The sequence below is a fragment of the Pogona vitticeps genome, chromosome 2 (assembly GCF_051106095.1).
Source record: "Pogona vitticeps strain Pit_001003342236 chromosome 2, PviZW2.1, whole genome shotgun sequence".
In the NCBI taxonomy this organism is placed as follows: domain Eukaryota; kingdom Metazoa; phylum Chordata; class Lepidosauria; order Squamata; family Agamidae; genus Pogona; species Pogona vitticeps.
The window spans coordinates 283,056,121-283,071,967 of NC_135784.1; the positions used below are offsets into that span (position 1 = coordinate 283,056,121).

The 15,847-nt window shown below is 41.5% G+C and overlaps 2 protein-coding genes across 5 annotated transcripts in view; one reads left to right on the top strand and one right to left on the bottom strand.

Moving 5' to 3' along the window:
• Nucleotides 1–4,935, bottom strand: part of IPO11 (importin 11) — a 79,827-nt gene extending 74,892 nt beyond the window's left edge. The window contains exon 1 of one of the 3 annotated variants that reach the window (XM_020783670.3): nucleotides 4,810–4,935. The gene's annotated coding sequence lies outside the window, so the exon portion shown is untranslated. Of the gene's footprint in view, nucleotides 1–4,597; nucleotides 4,734–4,809 lie in introns of those variants that run through there. The other 2 variants (XM_020783669.3, XM_020783671.3) reach the window with 2 other exon arrangements.
• A 61-nt stretch (nucleotides 4,936–4,996) lies between these two features.
• On the top strand, nucleotides 4,997–14,447 carry DIMT1 (DIM1 rRNA methyltransferase and ribosome maturation factor). 2 transcript variants are annotated; one of them, XM_072992715.2, is made up of 12 exons: nucleotides 4,997–5,461; nucleotides 8,568–8,647; nucleotides 9,140–9,226; nucleotides 10,022–10,083; nucleotides 10,170–10,263; nucleotides 10,350–10,399; nucleotides 11,135–11,258; nucleotides 11,371–11,463; nucleotides 12,305–12,369; nucleotides 12,641–12,704; nucleotides 12,829–12,935; nucleotides 14,309–14,447. In XM_072992715.2, exons 3-12 carry the CDS (start codon nucleotides 9,194–9,196, stop codon nucleotides 14,349–14,351), a joined length of 735 nt encoding a protein of 244 aa, XP_072848816.1. In that variant the 5' UTR covers nucleotides 4,997–5,461; nucleotides 8,568–8,647; nucleotides 9,140–9,193; the 3' UTR covers nucleotides 14,352–14,447. The 2 variants fall into 2 exon arrangements, with proteins under 2 accessions (XP_072848816.1, XP_078240686.1); XM_078384560.1 differs by lacking the exon at nucleotides 4,997–5,461 and adding an exon at nucleotides 6,181–6,378.
• The last annotated feature ends 1,400 nt before the right edge of the window (nucleotides 14,448–15,847 follow it).

Below are 15,847 nucleotides of genomic sequence, written 5' to 3' on the forward strand. Positions count from 1 at the left end.
TTCTTTTTTCTGCACTGATAGGAAGTTACATCAGAAATTACACATAAACATCCATCAAACACCACCTGCAGTCATCAAGGCTGAAGATGTTATGCACCATTGTGTGAAAAATTTTTAATGTACCCTTTCTTCTATCTTAACAAAAATGGGGGGGGGGATTCAAGTAGAACTAGAAAATGGATAGAAAAATGTCAGCTTGTTTTTGATACTTGCTAGTGGGCAAAGTCCCCTTCATGCATTGCTGCCTTATCGTGGCGAGGGGGCTTGAGTAATTCAGAAAAGCTATGGGCTATGCCATGCAGGGACACCCAAAATGGACTGGTCACAGTGGAGAGTTCTGACTAAACACAATGCACCTGGAGCAGGAACTGGCAAGCCACTCTACTATCTTTGCCAAGAAAACTCCATGAGCAGAAACAAAAGGCTAAAAGATATGACACTGGAAGATGAGCCCCTCAGGTGAGAAGGCATCCAACATGCTACTGAGGAAGAGCGGAGGACAAGGACAAGTAGCTCGAGAGCTAATAAACTGGTTGGGCCAAAGCTGAAAGGACGCTCAGCTGCAGACGCTCCTGGAAGTGAAAGGAAATTCCAATGAAAACTACTGAATAGGAACTTGAAATGTAAGATCTATGAACCTTAGTAAGCTGGATGTGGTCAAACAGGAGATGGCAAGAATAAACATTGACATCCTGGGTGTCAGTGAACTAAAATGGACGGGAATGGGCAAATTCAATTCAGACAATTTTCATATCTACTATTGTGGTCAAGAATCCCGTAGAAGAAATGCAGTAGCCCTCATAGTTAACAAAAGAGAGGGAAATGCTATACTGTAAAATGATATGATTTCAATACGAATCCACGGCAGACCTTTCAACATCAGAGTAATACAAGTTTATGCACCTACCACCGATGCTGAAGAGGCTGAAATTGATCAATTCTATGAAGACTTACAACACCTTCTAGAACTGACACCAAAGAAAGATGTTCTTCTCATTATAGGGGATTGGAATGCTAAAGTAGAGAGTCAAGAGATAAAAGGAATAACAGGAAAGTTTGGTCTTGGAGTTCAAAACAAAGCAAGGCAAAGGCTAATAGAGTTTTGGCAAGAGAACAAGCTGGTCATCACAAAAACTCTTTTCCAAAAACACAAGAGGTGACTATGGCAAGTTCTTAAAGAAATGGGAGTGCCTGACCACCTTATCTTTCTCCTGAGAAATCTATATTTGGGACAGGAAGTAACAGTTACAACTGGATATGGAACAACTGATTGGTTCAAAATTGGAAAAGGAGTACGACAAGGCTGTATATTGTCTCCCTGCTTATTTAACTTATATGCAGAATACAACATGCGAAAGGCAGGACTGAATGAATCCCAAACCGGAATTAAGATTGCCGGAAGAAATATCAACAACCTCAGGATGCAGATGATACCATTCTGATGTCAGAAAGTGAGGAGAAATTAAAGGACCTCTTAATGAAGGTGAAAGAGGAGAGCGCAAAAAAATGGTCTGAAGCTCAACATCAAAAAAACTAAGATCATGGCCACTGGCTCCATCACCTCCTGGCAAATAGAAGGGGAAGATATGGAGGCAGTGACAGATTTTACTTTCTTGGTTGTACAGTGTCATCGAAGCTACCTAACATGAATTTGACCAAACTCCAAGAGGCAGTGGAAGACAGGAGGGCCTGGTGTGCTCTGGCCCATGGCATCACAAAGAGTCAGGCACAACTTAACAACTAAAGAACAACAACAAAAAAGTGGGCAAAGTGGTCTGAGTAGCTATTTGAGGTGTTAGAAAATGCCGGCTTGCCAGCTCCCCTCCCCCCCAATCCTCCTGAGCTGGGCGAAAATGCAGGCTTCGAGAGGATGGGGGGGAGAAGGGCTTCCCCCCCATCTTCCCGAAGCCAGCATTTTCGCCCAGCTGATCAGCGGGGCTTCAGGATGATGGGGGAAACTGCTCCCCCCCATCATCCCGAAGCCCTGCGGATCAGCTGGGCGAAACTGCAGGCTTTGGGATGATGGGGGGAGCGCTTTCCCCCATCATCCCGAAGCCCGTATTTTCGCCCAGCTGATCGGCGGGGGCTTCGGGATGGGGGTGGAGCACTTCCCCGCGATCATCCTGAAGCCCCGCCGATCAGCTGCATGAAAATGGGGCGTATGGGGAAAAATCGCAAAATCGTTATGCAATCGCTTTTGCAATCTCAAAATCTTCATCGGTATGCGGATTAGTCGTTAAACGGGGCACCCGTTAAGCGAGCCACCACTGTATATAGAATAACTAAAAATTACTTTTCTCTCTAGGAAGGAAACTAGGGACATGGTGGTGCTGCGGGTTTGTCATGAGTGTTTCCGAAGACCTGGACCCAGAAGGGTTAACTATGGCTGAAGAGAATGTGGAGAGATCAGAAACACCTGAACCGCCTCCAGATTCTCCCTCCACAGCAGACAGGCTTTGGGGCAGGGTTCGGGAAACACTTAGGACAAGAAGATCAGAGGATCGCTCAAAGGCTTTCCACAGAGACCTACGTTCATCTAGTCCTGAGTATTAGCAGAATAGAAAGCTTTCCAGCAGCTCAAGGAGCTGTTTCATTATAAAACAAGCTTCCAGTGAAGCCAGAAACTTCGTGGAAGCAAGGAGTCAAAACCTTGGCTTGCATCCACGTTTCTTGCATTGTGTTCCTGTCTCTGAACCCCGGAATTTGACCCTGAACTACAGTGTATTGGACCCTGGACTTTGACATTGGACTTCATTCTGTAAGTTGGTTTCTGGACTTTGGCTTTGCATTCTTGATATTTCTGACCCTGGACTGGTTTATCGGACTTCGGCTATTGTAACCCCCGGGAATGTGACAGGGTTAAACTGCAGAAGCCTCTGTACTGTAAGGTCTGTAGATCTTTAGCTGTAAGATCCAATCCACGTGACGGAGTGAGCGGCCGTCGCTTGTCCCAACTCCCGCCAACCTAGTGGTTGGAAAGCATGCAAATACAAGTACATAAATAGAGGCCACCTCGGTGGGAAGGTAACAGCATTCCGTGTCTAAGTCGCACTGGCCATGTGACCATGAAAGATTGTCTTCGGACAAAAGCTGGCTCTATGGCTTGGAAACAAGGATGAGCACTGCCCCGTAGAGTCGAACATGACTGGACAAAAATTATCAAGGGGAACCTTTACCTTCTTTCCTCCCTTACTGTAGAAGCCACCACTAAGCTGGAATTCCTTCTGAGACTGGAAGAAGACTTGTCCACAGGCACAGATTGATCTAATCTTCCATAAACCACCCTCAAATATGTAAAATTATATATAGCACAATCAATATGCTATCATTACTTAATTATATCGCACCATCAGTGCACATGGAACTTAAGAAGCTTGATAACACACAGACCCATGCTTCAACAAGCATAAAATACCTTATAGGAGGAACAATAGCAAAAGAAGACAGAAAAAGACAAACTCTTTATATCGTTTCTTTGTAATAGAGCTGATTATAGCTGTGTCCAGAACATTGTACATTTATATATAATACTGTACCTAAAAATAGATTAGGTATGAATACATTGCTTTTTGGCTAGTTTTTAAACTAATTTGGTATTATTAAAACTTATGTATGGTTCCTAAGGAGTGGTGTGTGTATGTGTGTCTAAATGGCATAAATGTCAGCCAAATTAGTAATGGTATTAACAGACAATCTCTTTTCAATGCATAATTCAAAAAACAAAAGGGCGGTTTGCATTTTACATCATACTTAAACATTTAAAATATCAATATTATTAAAACATCATAATCTTTCAAACCCGGCCATGGTCCAAATTTAGAGCCAAGAAGTATCCAGAATATGCATACAGTTTAAATACAGGAAAGAATAAAACATTAAGGAGTTTAATTCCCCTCTGCACTTTATAGTGCATGGTGCAGGCCATGTACTACTAGTCTCAGATGGGGGAAGATTGTAAAAAGGCTTCATATACAATGATACATGGGGGAATTTCCTGGAAAACATGAATAAGGATGGAGATCACAAGTATATAAGTAATGTTTTGGAGGTGTGTTTGGTAAGTAGCACATTGCTGATTTAAAGTGAGGGGTTGAGACTGTGAAAATGCCAAACACAAGTACCTAAAAAGAATGTCAGGATGCAGCAAATGTAAAGAGTCAGCCATTCCTTCACTCAGTCTTTGGGAGAAAGATGATGCACATTTCGCCTACACGTTAATAGCTCAGTATTTTATTACCAGGGTGGATAAAAATCAACGATCTTTTAAATCAAATTGATTTTAATCACGATTTAAGCTAAACAACTGACTTTTTAATAATAAAACAACAACCATCAATCAATTTGATTTAAATGAAATCCACTCTCCTATTATTTCGGAATTAAAAAGGCTAGGCTTCGTCGATGGGCGTGACAGATAGAATGGATCCAAGAAACAGGGCAAGGAGACCCCGTCGCTCAAAGACGCTCCCACCACATATGGGGCCCCTGAACGGGCCAAGGCCACCTCATAAAGACTACGAATATCTTCCTCCTCCCTGTACCCGGATCCTGACGAGGTAAGCATCTGCCTGGAAACAGTAACTGACTCGAGCCTCACTTCCGTAGTTCCAAGGAAGAGCGCCAGGACAGGTGGTATTCACACTTCACCGAAACGCCTGCAGACGAGCGCGGCTGCCTCCCAGCTCTTCACCCGCCCTAGTAAACGGCACGACTCTTCGCAGTTTCCCCTCAGCCGGGGCGCGAGGCTTCCCCCTGCCCGCTCCTCCCTCCCTTCCTCCCTGCGACGAAGGCCTGCGCGCGCTTACTCACTCACTGTGGAGGGATCCGCAACGACGACCACGCACACGCCCCCTCCTCCCCCTTACTCCGAAGCTCGCGCCACCAGCCGGGGCTCGTAGACCGTGCCGCGGCAAAACGGCGCATTCCAGTGATGTCATCAGGGCTCGACCTGCTCCACCTCCCACTCGGGGCTCCTTCGGCGTCTCGCGAGACTTTCGGTAGCTCAGGTCAACCAAGGGGTGTGTGTGGAGGGGGGCTGTGCCTGCAAGAGGCAGGCACAAGAGATAGGAGGCTTCCGCAGAAGTGTTTTCGGCGGGAGTAAAGCCTTCTTTCTCCTACCAACCTAGCCGTTCAAAAGCATGTAAAAATGCGAGTAGATAAATAAATACTACCTCGGTGGGAAGGTAATGGCGCTCCGTGTCTAGTCACGGAAACTGCCTACGGAGAAACGTTGGCTGTACGGCTTGGAAATGAGGATTAGCACCGCGCCCTAGAGTCTGGACTAAATGTCAAGGAGAACCTTTACCTTTAAAGCCTTCTTAATATAGAAATAAGATGCACTCTTCGAAACGATGGCGTGGTGTTTAAGCTGCTATAGTGCAGGCAAAATTGTGTGCTCAGGCCCCGGATTTCAGTCCCGTGTAGCCGGTTGAAGGTTCACTGAGCCTCCCAGCCTTCTGAGGTCAGTAAAATGAGTTCCCAGCTCGCTTGGGGGTAGGGAAATGTTTAGCCTGCATAATTAACATGTAAAACGCCCAGAGAGTGCTTTTAAGCGTTGTGGAGCGATATATAACCAGTACGCTTTAAATGGTATATATCCGATCTTTAAAACACCTTTGCGGGGAAATCAGGCCATTTTGCATTTTTTTTAACTGGAATTTTGCACCATGTTTCTTTCAGCCGCAGAAATGGGAAATTTTATTGGTCATTTACTTATTGGAAGGTAATTTCCTAATCGCCTTCGGTTCATGAAACCTTCTCAAAGCGATTTGGACTACAATTCCCAGAACACCACAGCAAACAGCTGGGGGGGTTGCCTTCCCCCAAAATAACTTCCCCATCTCCGTGCTTTTCTCCTCTTCTCATTTTCTAGCGTGTTCCTAGCCTCCAATAAGGCCTGTTTAGCGCCAGATCGTGCTGTAAACCTACACATATTGCTACCAGAAGCATTTCCTGGAGATGAGTCTCTCCTGCGCGCCTCTAGCTAATAACCATAATATGCCCTCTTTTATGATTAATGGTGTTGCCCTTTTTTAGGATTTTCTGGTTTTCTACTGTACAGTACTTGGAAATGATTGTAGAGCTATTCATCTACAATCTTCTCAATCCTCCCAGGTGCCCCTGCCTCTCTGAGCGAGGTGCTTTGCGGGGCTTGTAGTTGTCAAGCAATTCCGTCGCATTGTACGAGCGAGCGGGGAAACTACTCGTCCCAGCAGCCTTCGCGCGTCCGGTGGTCTCCGCCTTCTTCACCGCCCCACTGAACGAGCCGCTTTAGCAGCGGGTGCCGGACTGAGTAATCGAGCCTCCCGATTGTGACCATGCCCAAGGTGAAGACGAAGCCCGGTGCTCGGCAACAACGCCGAGAAGGAAAAGGACCAGGTGGGAGATTTCGGTGTGGGAAGCATATTCCGAAGCTGGGGAGGGCCGACTTTGGTGGAGAGACAGGAGCGGAACTCCGCTTTTCCAGGATCCTGATCACCCCACATGGAACCAGTGTGGTGTCATAGTTAGACTGGTGTCAGTCTTGAATCAGGGTTCAAACCCCTGCTCTGCCAGCCATCAACTGGTCTTGGGAGACTCTGCCTTGGAGCACAATCTCACAAAATTGTTGTCTGGTGTGTTACTAGTTAATATAAGAAGTTGAGAGGAACCAGCTTTAAAAACAAACAGAACACTGTGTTTTTATTGATGAGCATATATACAATTGACATTTGTATTGTATTGTACTCAATTGATTGTATATTCATTCATCTCTTCTGGTTATTAACCTTAATTAGGTAGTTTGACTCCCTAGCTCTTTTCATTGGTGAGGCAGTGAGCTGCAGATTGGATTTAGGAGCTGGCTGATGGCAAGGATTCCTCGGGCATGAAGCCACATGTTGACCTGTAGACTTTATTTTTTATTATGTCAACACTTTTAGTTGTTTGTCACTGGCAAGGAGAGCACTCTGGCTGTGTTATCGAAAGTTATTTTGTCTTCCCTCTATACCATTTTCTTTCTATATCCTATTTCTGCTTTTCTCTCTCCTTCTGTTCTCTCTCCTTTATTGCATCTTCCAAGTTGTTACAAATGACTTTATTTATATCCCTACACAATTCCACTCCCTTCATTTGGCCTTTAACTTACAGGAAGAGAAGTAAGTGTATTGTATCTTTTTCCAGCTTGAGATAAAGGTTTGTTGGTTTCAACCTAGAAAACCCATATTTTTACTACCAATGTAATTCAAGTGGTTCTTGCCACCACATCTTTTTTTCATATGCCTAAATCAGATAATTGATTGATCTTAGAGAAGTTTATTTTTGGGACACAACTCTTGGAATCCTTCAGCTGGCATGACAAGTGACTGGAGGTTTCTCGGAATTATAGTCCAAAGAGATAACTATTCCAAGTTCTGATAGAGGCCAGTCTACTCTGATTAATAGTAGTCCACCCAAGAGACCTTTTCCAACTCAACCATCTGTTCTTAACTACAGATTGTGTATAGTTAAATTGGAAGGCATGTGCTCTGCCATCATGCTATATGCCCTTCCATTGTATATTGCTCCTTTCTTGGTTTCATATCTATGTCTTCAAGCAGAACTCTTCACAACAGAGGAGAGTAGGTGAAAGTAGCATGTAGCAATGAGACAGGAGAATGTGCAGTGGGACAAAACTTTCCTGGCACATCAATGTGGTTCAATGCAGATTCATCCGATTGCAGCCTGGCAGTTCTGCCTAAGATGGAGTGTTGAAAGTTAGGCCTCCAAAATATCCCTGTTCAAACTTTTCAAAGGAAAAAGAGAAAATGGCACTTTAGAATTTTATTTATTGCATTATAATCTTCTGTAAGCCTTCGCCATCTTTCCTCCAGTTTAAAAACTCTTCTTTATAAAATTAACAGTGCAGTGCCATCTACATCTACCATACTTAGAACTTAGTCCTGTTGATCAGTATCTTATTGCTTGTCTCAAGCTTCTCTTACTGATTCACTGGAATTTATAATTGTTGACTTACCAGTTCAGTGAGTCTACCTTCTAGCTGAGATTAACACTGATTTGCTGGCAGAGTTCAGTGTCATAAATCAGAAGTGACATCACTGCACGTCATGACAACAAAGTGTAGGTCTGCAGCCTAAATCCCATTTGAGGAACCCATATGTTTCAGTCCTTTCTGGGCTAATAGCTTGACTGTACATTACTGATTTTACCAACTTCATATAATACACTATATCCTTCCCCCCCCCTTCAAATGCATTTTATGTTTAAGGGTCTCAAATTCTGATTTGTATTATATAAGAATGCAGTCTCTAATATAAAGTTACTTATGTGCCATCAAGTTGGAACCAGCTTACATCAACCCTGATATTTCAAGGTAAGTAAAAAATTAAGAGTGGTTTTACCATTTCCACACTCCCAGTAAATTTCCATGGCTGAGTGGGGATTTGAACTCAGGCCTCCTGAGTCCTAGTCCATTACTGTGTTCACTCCACCACACTGGTTATTGCCTTTTTATAAACAGCCAATCTCTTCCAAAGATAATTAGTTGCAATTAATGTTTTCTTTTTGTGATTTTGCTATTTTGACTTTAGTATCAGGTATCAGGTTCAACACTGGACTGGGTCAACACATTTTGAAAAATCCCCTTGTTGTTAACAGCATTATAGAAAAGGTAAGTCATAATTATGTTAGATATCAAAATTATATTATTATAGTTGGGGATATTATACCCTTTCCTGGAAGTAAACCCATTGAACTCTGATGAACAATAATTGTTGGTTAATAGAAAAAAATGAGAGATAGGGATAGGAAAATATAAACAACTTTAGTTAAGGTAAACAAAAATATTGTTTTGTATGCAAGCTAGCTATATTTAAAGACATCCAGTTTCAGATGTCTTTGGATTGGTTTATTTAGTAGTAAAAGCTGCTCCATTGAAAATTGCTATATCAGAAATAACAACTAAAATGGCGTTCAATTCTGTCTCTTTGTGGTTATAGTTTAAATTTAGATCATGACTGTGGGATAGGATTTTGTTCTGTGTTAACACTGAATGCACTACATTAAAATGCTACATGGTATCTACTCAGTGATGTTTTGTCAAGGATTGGGTTATTATTTTAAAATCAATGTTTATGCTACTGTATTTTAATTTATCTTTTAGGCTGCCTTGCGCCCTACAGATGTTGTTCTTGAAGTTGGTCCTGGCACTGGTAACATGACAGTAAAAATGTTAGAAAAGGTGAAAAAGGTAAACATCTGTTAAGAAATAATGACTACGTTGTATGTGTTTTTCAAATGTAGCTAATGGGAGACCTCAGATGGAATATAAATGTTCTCTCAGATTATTTATTTGTTTGTTTGTTTGTTTGTTTGATTGTTTGTTTGATTGATTGATTGATTGATTGATTGATTGATTTATATCCCGCCCATCTGGTCTGGTCGACCACTCTGGGCGGCTTCCAATAAGATGTTACACCCACAAAGCATCCCAATGTTATATGATTTTTGACTGGCTTAAATGAATCCTGAGTACCATATTTTTCGGTCCATAAGACGCACCTTTCCATAAGACGCACCAATTTTTTTTAGGAGAAGAAAACAGGAAAATATAATCTGTTTTCTTCGCTCCAGAAGATGCACAGACTTTCCACCCCCCTGTTTTGTGGGGGAAAAGTGTGTCTTCTGGTGCGAAAAATACGGTAATTTCATGATGAGAACTAGATGCATATGATACCATCCAAATGCAACCTGTAAAAAGCTTGTATGATTAATTTGGCACCTATTGCTAAAATGGAAGTTTGATCAGTATTGTACACAGACATAATGTAGTCTTTGTTCAGTGGCTGAAATGCTTTTGCTTAGTGCAATAAATAACAACTAGCATGGCCCATTAAATCAGTGGGGATTTGGTCAGTCAACCCCTCTGTAATTTCCACTGATTCAATAAGCAGACTTTAGTTGCACTTTCTTATGCTGAGCAAGAGGATTTTGGCCACTGTATATGAAGTGCATGAAAAGCCATTTGTATATGATTCTCTTTCAGGTAATTGCTTGTGAGCTTGACGTAAAACTTGCTGGTGAACTTCAGAAAAGAGTTCAGGGCACGTAAGTGCTCATAATATAAAATAATATCATTGATTAGAAATTGTCTTGGAAATGTACTAATGATATGAAGTTGTTTTTCATTCCAGGCCTTTGGCTAGCAAGCTTGAAATAAAGATTGGGGATGTACTGAAAAGTGACTTGCCGTTCTTTGATGCTTGCGTAGCTAACTTGCCTTATCAAGTAAGTGCAAATGAACTTGTTAGAAAATAGGGCCAGATGACTTCTGGTTTGGAATCGTAAATGTCTTCTTCTCATTTTGTTTTCAGATTTCCTCTCCATTTGTATTTAAGCTGTTGCTCCATCGGCCATTCTTCAGGTACAGTATGTTAAAAAAAACATACATCTGCAAAAATAGACATATATATATATATAATGAGGTTCTATGGGTGACTGAGTGCAACCATTGAAGAAAAATATGTGATGAAACCTACTGTTTTTCCTCTCTCCCTCAAGCTGAGTTTCATTTGATTTCATCTACAAATATTGATATGCCTTTAAAGGCTGTGTGGTTTTGGGAAAATATACCGTTTTGGGAACATATAAGAAGAATGGTCAACTGCAATATACTGGTTCCTCAGAAAAGAATTTGCTGCAATGGATATTTTTTCATCAGTAATTAACATAAATCTAATTGCTAAAAAAATTATAAAACAAATACTTGAAAAATTACTGTAAGATGAATTTCTGGTGTATTCAGCATCTTATTCCATCTTCGGTGCTTCTTTTCTTTTTTTGCCATTTTGTTGCCATGCCCCATAGTGAGGAGGCAAGAGATAGTTGCATTAAAAGGCTTGAAATAGAGGTTATATTGCATTTTGTATTGGCCATATCCTCTTTCCATCCAAAACTATGAGCACTTGAGTATTGACCAGTGGTGCAGCTTGACTTGTGCAGTAAGCCACTAAATGTCTTTGAGCCATGTAGGAAAGCAGTTTGTAAGTTAGTTAATCAATTACAAAACAAAATGAAGATGTGGAGCTTTTGACTTGTTTAGAACCTGCTTCAAGGAAGTATGACTCAGAAACACCTCTCTCTCTTTAATAATTCCTAGGTGTGCAGTTCTCATGTTCCAAAGAGAATTTGCTCTTCGCTTGGTTGCAAAACCAGGTTCTCCCCTATATTGTAGGCTGTCTGTAAATACCCAGTTACTAGCCCGCGTTGATCATCTAATGAAAGTAAGTGAAATAGGTCACTAATATAGGGTGGTGGCCTTTCAGATAAAAATATAGGGGAGAGCACATTTTGTGAATGCATTTTGTTGGGATTTAACTTTATGGTGATTAACAGGTCGGAAAAAATAACTTTAAACCACCACCCAAAGTTGAATCCAGTGTTGTGAGGATAGAACCAAAGAACCCTCCTCCACCAATCAACTTTCAGGTGAGTCTTTTTAGTATTAATGTAAGATCCATGATAATAACACACATAGTGTGCAAAAATTCACCCATGTGCATCATCTTTTGTACATCCTTTCCAAAATGGTTTCAACCAGGTATGGGAAATCTGTGGCCTTCCAGTTTTTGGTGGTGTGCAGTACCTGTCAGCTTTAGCACATATAGAGAGGGAATTGCAGTCCCTAATACATTTAAGCAATGACAGCTATGCTACCTCCAGTGCACTGTTTCTTGTGAAAGCTAACATGAAGCATTAGTTGCTGATAACTACATCTTTCACATGGAGGTGCATGGATCCTTTCAGTGCAGTTGTCACCATTGCATTTTACATGTGATTTCAGCAAAGCCAGAAAAAAAGGACCAATGAGTAATGTCTCGTTTCTGGTTAAAGGCAGCCAAGTTTGATTGAAAAGCTCTAATAGCACTATACTTTGAAGCTGAGGTTTGAACATTTGCATGGAGGTAGCAGGCAGGGTGTTTTTCATTGTCCTGTCAAAGTTCCATGGAATATGTTATTCTTAAAGTTGTAAGTGTCCACAGGATCCCAAATCAAGCCTACAAATTGTGCTCTGATAGAGTGGCACTCTAGCAGTATGGGCAAGACAAAAAGAAATACTTGGGAAACATTTAGACTGAAGAAGGTAAGAGCAGAAGAGGGGACTGACAGAGTGCTTAAGAGATATCTAGGGAATAAGCAGGAGCTCATAAGTGAGGAAATTAACAAATTGGAAGACTTGCCAGGTAGCAGATGCACTGTAATCTCTATACTTAAAAAGGTACAAAGAGGAATGTATGGCGTAAATAAAATATCTTTTCTTTTTATTTAGGAGTGGGATGGCCTGCTGAGGATCGTCTTTGTCAGAAAAAACAAGACTCTCGCCGCAGTTTTTAAGTAAGTTACTCATAGCAGAGGACATGTTTTGCTTATAGCTATGGACTTGCTTTCCTTCCTGCAACAAAGCTTTTTTGACCCTTGAATTGCTTGTTACAAACTATTCTGGGCAGTTGGTGTTGGCACTGTTTGGGTGTTTGCTCCCCTGAAACTCTGAGGAAGTGTTGTGTCTCATGGACTAGGTTTTATGTGAACCATATAAGCTGATGGCTCCACTTTTAAGAGTTAAAAAACCAAACAAACTATGTGTGATCTTTTCTGCTTATTTCAGTTCAAATGCTGTAAAGAACTTGCTGGAACAGAACTACCGAATTCATTGTTCTCAAAATAACTTGGTAAATTTGTTACTTTTTTTCTTGCTTTTACTCTTAGTTTACAGTCTTCACAAATATTGTTGTCTTGCTGTTGATTTGATATGAATCACATGAAGCAAATTCTCTGTCTGCTTTATGTTGACAGGAAATTCCTGAAAATTTCAGTATTGGAAATCTTATTCAGGGAATTCTAAAGGACACTGGCTACTCAGAAAAACGAGCACGAGTAATGGATATTGATGATTTCATCAGGTTAAACCAAGTCCATGTTCTTCTTATTTGAGTGTTTTGCATGGAATCTTTCAAATAGATGCTTCATATTTCCAAATTGATAGCCAGATAGGTATGCTGCAATGCCATGTTAGTTGGTGGACTGCCCCATATTGTTTGATGAGACACTCTGCCTACTATGTACATGATGTCAGATTAAATGTATTTGAGGCCAGTTCAAACACGTAACACCCTTTGTGGGTCGTACCAACTTGCAAGATACCTCTAGCATCATGCCTACTCCTTTGCTGTGTCAGCTGTCATAGAGGCGGGCCAAGATTTTCCTCTTATAAATCATGGAAAGCAGGGAGGAATGATACGTTGTTTTGCAAACATAGCCATGGGATGGACAGCTGGGCTGGGACATGTTGACCCAATAAAAGCAACATAACTGAAAGGAAGAATTGTACCATTTCCCAGGAGTCGCTGTGGTTCAGCATTGAGGAAAGTGCTGCAACAGCTTTGGTGGTCATGATGCAGTGCAGTGTTTTGTGGGGTCAAAATATAGTGCCGCAACTGGTGGGGGCGCAAGGCTAAAGCCAGGGCATTTTGTGAAAGGTACTGCATGTTTCACTTTATATATCACCAGTAGTTTGTGCTATCGTTTGTGCTGTGTGTGTAAATGGTTCATATCTTATCTTGGCCACAGAATTGGGTTGTACTGATTTAAATGAAGGAAGAAAGGATTATTTTCTCCCAGGACAAGCTTCAGGCAAAAGCTGGACATCTTAAGTGGTCCCTTTTTGCTTCTGAAAACCAAAACAGGGATATCCTTAGACCAGTATCCTGTTGCCTAAACAGAATGGAAGGGAAATCGCATAAGCATTCCACCAACTTCAGCAGGTTCTCTAAGGCGGGACCAGCTGAGTGGTCAATCTTGCAAATAGTCTTCTGTTTCTTATGAATGAAATGTGAACACCAGTTAAAATGTAACACGTGACAGGGAACCTATGAAGACAGGTTTCTGTGATGCCTCTTCCATTCCATGACTAGGCAAGAGGATATTTTCATTCCCAAATGTCTGAATTGTCTTACTAGCAGCTTTGCACAGCATTGCCAGTTTGAAGAGTCAAGCTGATTGCTACGGTCAGATGTTTCAGTTCTTAGGGAAGTTGTTCAGGAAGAATAGAATGAGTGATGGAATAAAAGTATTATTATGTACAAGGCTTCAGAAGCTGTTCATAATTGTTTTCTTTAAGTAGAACATGGCAAAAGGGGGGAGGGAACCACCCTGTTTTTCCTGCATTGGAAGCTGGAGACAAAAGAGCTGGGAAGTATTTGATGTTGCCATCTTTGTGCCATATAAATAAGCTTCCCTAAGAACTGATTTTCTTTTTCTTTTTTCAATCTTGCAGTGTTTTGCATGGCTTCAATTCAAAAGGTATCCATTTTTCCTGAAGAGAAGAATATAACGGAGGATAACTAACACAACTCTATTTTATAACATTAGACTGCATTTTATAAATAAAACTGGTGTTAAAATTTCACTCATAAGGAGCATAACATTGTCTGTTCTTACACATCCAGCTGAACTGAATAATAGAATTAAGTGAGATCCGTTCTACAGCACAGGCAGCAACTGTTACACTTTCCTGAGTTTTCTGCTTTGTTCTTTAGGATAAGGTTAGGGAAGGAGTTGCCCTCCAGATGCAGTAGGACTGCTCACCTTACCTTCACCTTGGTCTTTGATTGCCAAGTATGATGGAAGTTGCAATCTGATTACATCTGGAGGGCCATGTGCCTGCCCCCCTCAAAACACACACTAGAACATTTGATGTAGAGTATAAAACCCAATGACTATTGCTGAGTTTTCTGAAAGGTATCTCTTTATTTTTCCAATTGTATTGACTTGACGCGCACAAGCACCTACCAATTAAAGCACAAATATTACAAGCCGGAGTGTTACTAGGAATATGCACAATGTTTGGAGAAATATGACCAAACAGACTGGATTGGGAGGAACAAAGTGTAACTGGTTGCTCACAAGGTGGAGCAACACGTCCACAGATCCTTGCATTCCCTTTGAGATTTGTGGGATTAAAAAGTTTTTAAGCAAGGATGCCCAGAGAGTTCATCTGAGGGAAAGAGACATTAGAAAGTCTTACACAGAATCAATTACTGAGGTGCTGGCATCAAAGGGGAGGATGAATGACAGCTGAACCCCCAATAAAGCCCAAGATATCCCCAGGACATTCCAGATACTGAGGTGCTTAGGCGGGCTTGTGGCACACTGTATTCCCTTGCAGCTACTTAACCAGCCATGTCACATTCTTTCCAACCCCCCCTCCACCAAAGTTACTTGTTGGTGCAGTGGGGAAAGTAAATGGCACTACCTGCTGGCTTCTGTGTCATAACATGCCTCTGCCTCCCAGCCTCCATCATCATCATTATTTTCAATTTGTATACTGTACTCTATGGGCAGTTTACAGCACTGGTTCTTAACCTTTGTTACTCAGATGTTTTTGGACTGCAACTCCCAGAAGCCTTCACCATCAGCTCTGCTGGCTGGGGTTTCTGGGAGTTGCAGTTCAAAAACACCTGAGTAACACAGGTTAAGAACCACTGGTTTACAGCATAATTATGCAAGGTTAGGTTTTCTGCCACAGTCTAAATCTCCTCTTCCCCCAACTGGGTGCATCCAACTCCTACTGTATCTCTCTCATGCTTTAGAAAAGTGGTGTTCCCACTCTCCTTGATTTATCTAAAAACAAGGCATTAGTCTACTTCAGTTGCTTGTTCTTTCTAGCTACGTGGTTACAAGTAAAAGCTCATTGCCTCTCGGATTTTCACAAGCACACAAACCTTTCCTTCTTGCTATCTTTTCTTGACCTTATCCATAGAATAGTGCAAGCTAGTACATATCCAATCCTCTTCTGTGCTCGCTACAAATGAGC